This window comes from Colobus angolensis, unplaced genomic scaffold (assembly GCF_000951035.1).
Source record: "Colobus angolensis palliatus isolate OR3802 unplaced genomic scaffold, Cang.pa_1.0 Scaffold187, whole genome shotgun sequence".
In the NCBI taxonomy this organism is placed as follows: Eukaryota; Metazoa; Chordata; class Mammalia; order Primates; family Cercopithecidae; genus Colobus; species Colobus angolensis.
The window spans coordinates 2,444,323-2,446,434 of NW_012115010.1; the positions used below are offsets into that span (position 1 = coordinate 2,444,323).

Sequence of the window (2,112 nt, forward strand, 5' to 3'; positions counted from 1 at the left end):
GATTACAGGCTTGAGCCACCGCGCCTGGCCGAGACTCCAGCTTTAAATGGGCTCTAGAGAAATTTCACTAACCTGCCTTGGTGTTTGACCCTGTATAACCCCTTTCTTCTGGAGGTCCCTTTGGGTGGCAGTAGATATGGGATTTGGTGTCCGACAGATCTGGGGACAGATCCCAGCTCCAAATGGCAGAGTCTCTTTACAGATTACAAGCCAAATACTTCGCACTATTTGCTGATCTTCAGGAAGTCAGTCTATATTTCATAACAAGTCACATGGGGATAACGCAGGAATGGCCAAAATGCTCTCAGTACTATTCCTGAGTCATCCCTCAGGGCGGGGCTTGGTGTTAGGCATGGGGGGAAGAGAGTGTGGTGTTAGGCATGGGAGGAAGGGAGTGTGGTGTTAGGCATGGGGGGAAGGGAGTGGGGTTGTGTGCAGAGGAAGACGTAGTTCTTGCCTTGCAGGGTCCCTGACCTGATGGCGACCCATGGAGGAGTCTTCATAGTGACAGACACCGCTGTAAAAGCAGACCTAGGCTATGCAACCCCCAAAGCAAGTCTCCTCACTCACCGGGATAGATAGACTATTAGCCCCAATTCCTCAGCCCTACCTGCACCCACCGCTTGCCATGGTTTGGTTGTGGGTGGAGGGTACTTTCCCGCCCCCTGACTTCGGGCTTGCCCACGTGGCTTCCTGTGGCCATGGAATGAAGCTGAAAGGAAAGCCTGCCAGTTCCGAGGCCACGTCTGAAGACGCCTTAGGCGGTTCCGCGGGCCCCGTGCGCTTCCACCTTCACCCAGAAGCTCTTCTCTGGTGCAGCCGCTGCTTCTTCAGCCTCGGCCCAGAAGGAACCGAGCCCCCTGGCCGATCCGCAGGCCTTCAGGGAGCCGCAGAGCGCAGCGGCCGGCCCAGCGTTGAAGCCCAAGCCTGCGAAAACCTTGTTCCCGCCGCCGTTTGGGATGGTTGATTAGCACGCGTTGCTGTGGCGGTAGCTCACCAACCCAATGCGTGCACCCGCTCCTTTATTAGGCTATAGGGCCAGTGGCTCCCACAGGGACCTGATACAACAGTGCGTTAAATAAGGAGCTTATTGAGCTCTCATGTCGTAAGTCGGTGGAGAAGTCCAGGGCTAGTGTTGGGGCTCCGGCGGGGGCTGTGGCCCCCATCCGCGTGGAACCTCCCCACGGTTCGCAGGTCTGGGTCTTCGGAGTCTTCAGCCCTGCGAGCCCGAACAGTTCACAGGGCGGCGCCAGATCCTCTTTCGAATGCCACTCTCTAAAGCCTCGGCTCCAACCGGTTCCACTTCTGCTTCAGGCTCAGGATTTTCATTCTTCTGGAATGGGGGTGGCCCTCCCCCAGTCTTCAGAGTCGCAACAATATCTCCCTCCCTCCAGGACCTCAGAGCCAGAGCTGGGCGAGAGGCCCTGATCTCTGGGATAGGGGTAGCAGCGTTCCTGTGAGGGTGGGGTCCTGCCTCCCATCCCCAGGCGCCCAGCCTCTCCCACCCTCAGCGCCCTGCTTACCTCCAGCTGAAGACGCCAGGGCACCTCTGCTTCCTCCTTGCAGTACCGCACGCCGAGTGAACATAAAAGGGTTTAATACAGGATTTGCCAGGCGCAGGGACTCCTGCCTGTAATCTCAGTACTTTGGGAGACCAAGACAGGAGGATCACTTGAGGCCAGGAGTTCAAAACTAGCCTGAGCAACAAAGTGAGGCCCGTCTCTAAAAAAAAAATAATAATAATAATAATAATAATAATAGAGGTCCCTTTTTCTGGGAGATTGATGTAGGGGAGTGGGCGTGTGAGTTAGAAGGGAGGCATCGAGGATCAGTCATTTAAAGCAGCATCCAAGGATGCTCAAGGCGAGAGATCCACAGGTGTATTTTCAGAAACTGAATTTCCTGGCGGGGCGCAGTGACTCGTGCCTGTAATCTCAGCACTTTGGGAGGCCAAGGTGAGCGGATCACTTGATGTCAGGAGTTCCAGACTAGCCTGGTCAACATGGTGAAATCTGTTTTTAGAAAAATCCCAGCTATTCAGGAGGCTGAGACAGGAGAATCACTTGAACCCAGAAGACAGAGGTTGCAGTCAACCGAGATCATGCTACTGCA

General features: G+C 55.1%; 1 protein-coding gene across 1 annotated transcript; it reads left to right on the forward strand.

Moving 5' to 3' along the window:
• Window positions 1-530: 530 nt before the first annotated feature.
• On the forward strand, window positions 531-2,021 carry LOC105510396 (uncharacterized protein FAM215A-like). Its single transcript, XM_011940158.1, has one exon. The coding sequence runs from the start codon at window positions 539-541 to the stop codon at window positions 965-967; it is 429 nt and encodes a 142-aa protein (XP_011795548.1). The 5' UTR covers window positions 531-538; the 3' UTR covers window positions 968-2,021.
• The last annotated feature ends 91 nt before the right edge of the window (window positions 2,022-2,112 follow it).

Coding starts and splice junctions, on each gene's coding strand:
- LOC105510396 (XM_011940158.1), top strand. CDS start 539: ATGCAACCCCCAAAGCAAGTCTCCTCACTCACCGGGATAGATAGACTA.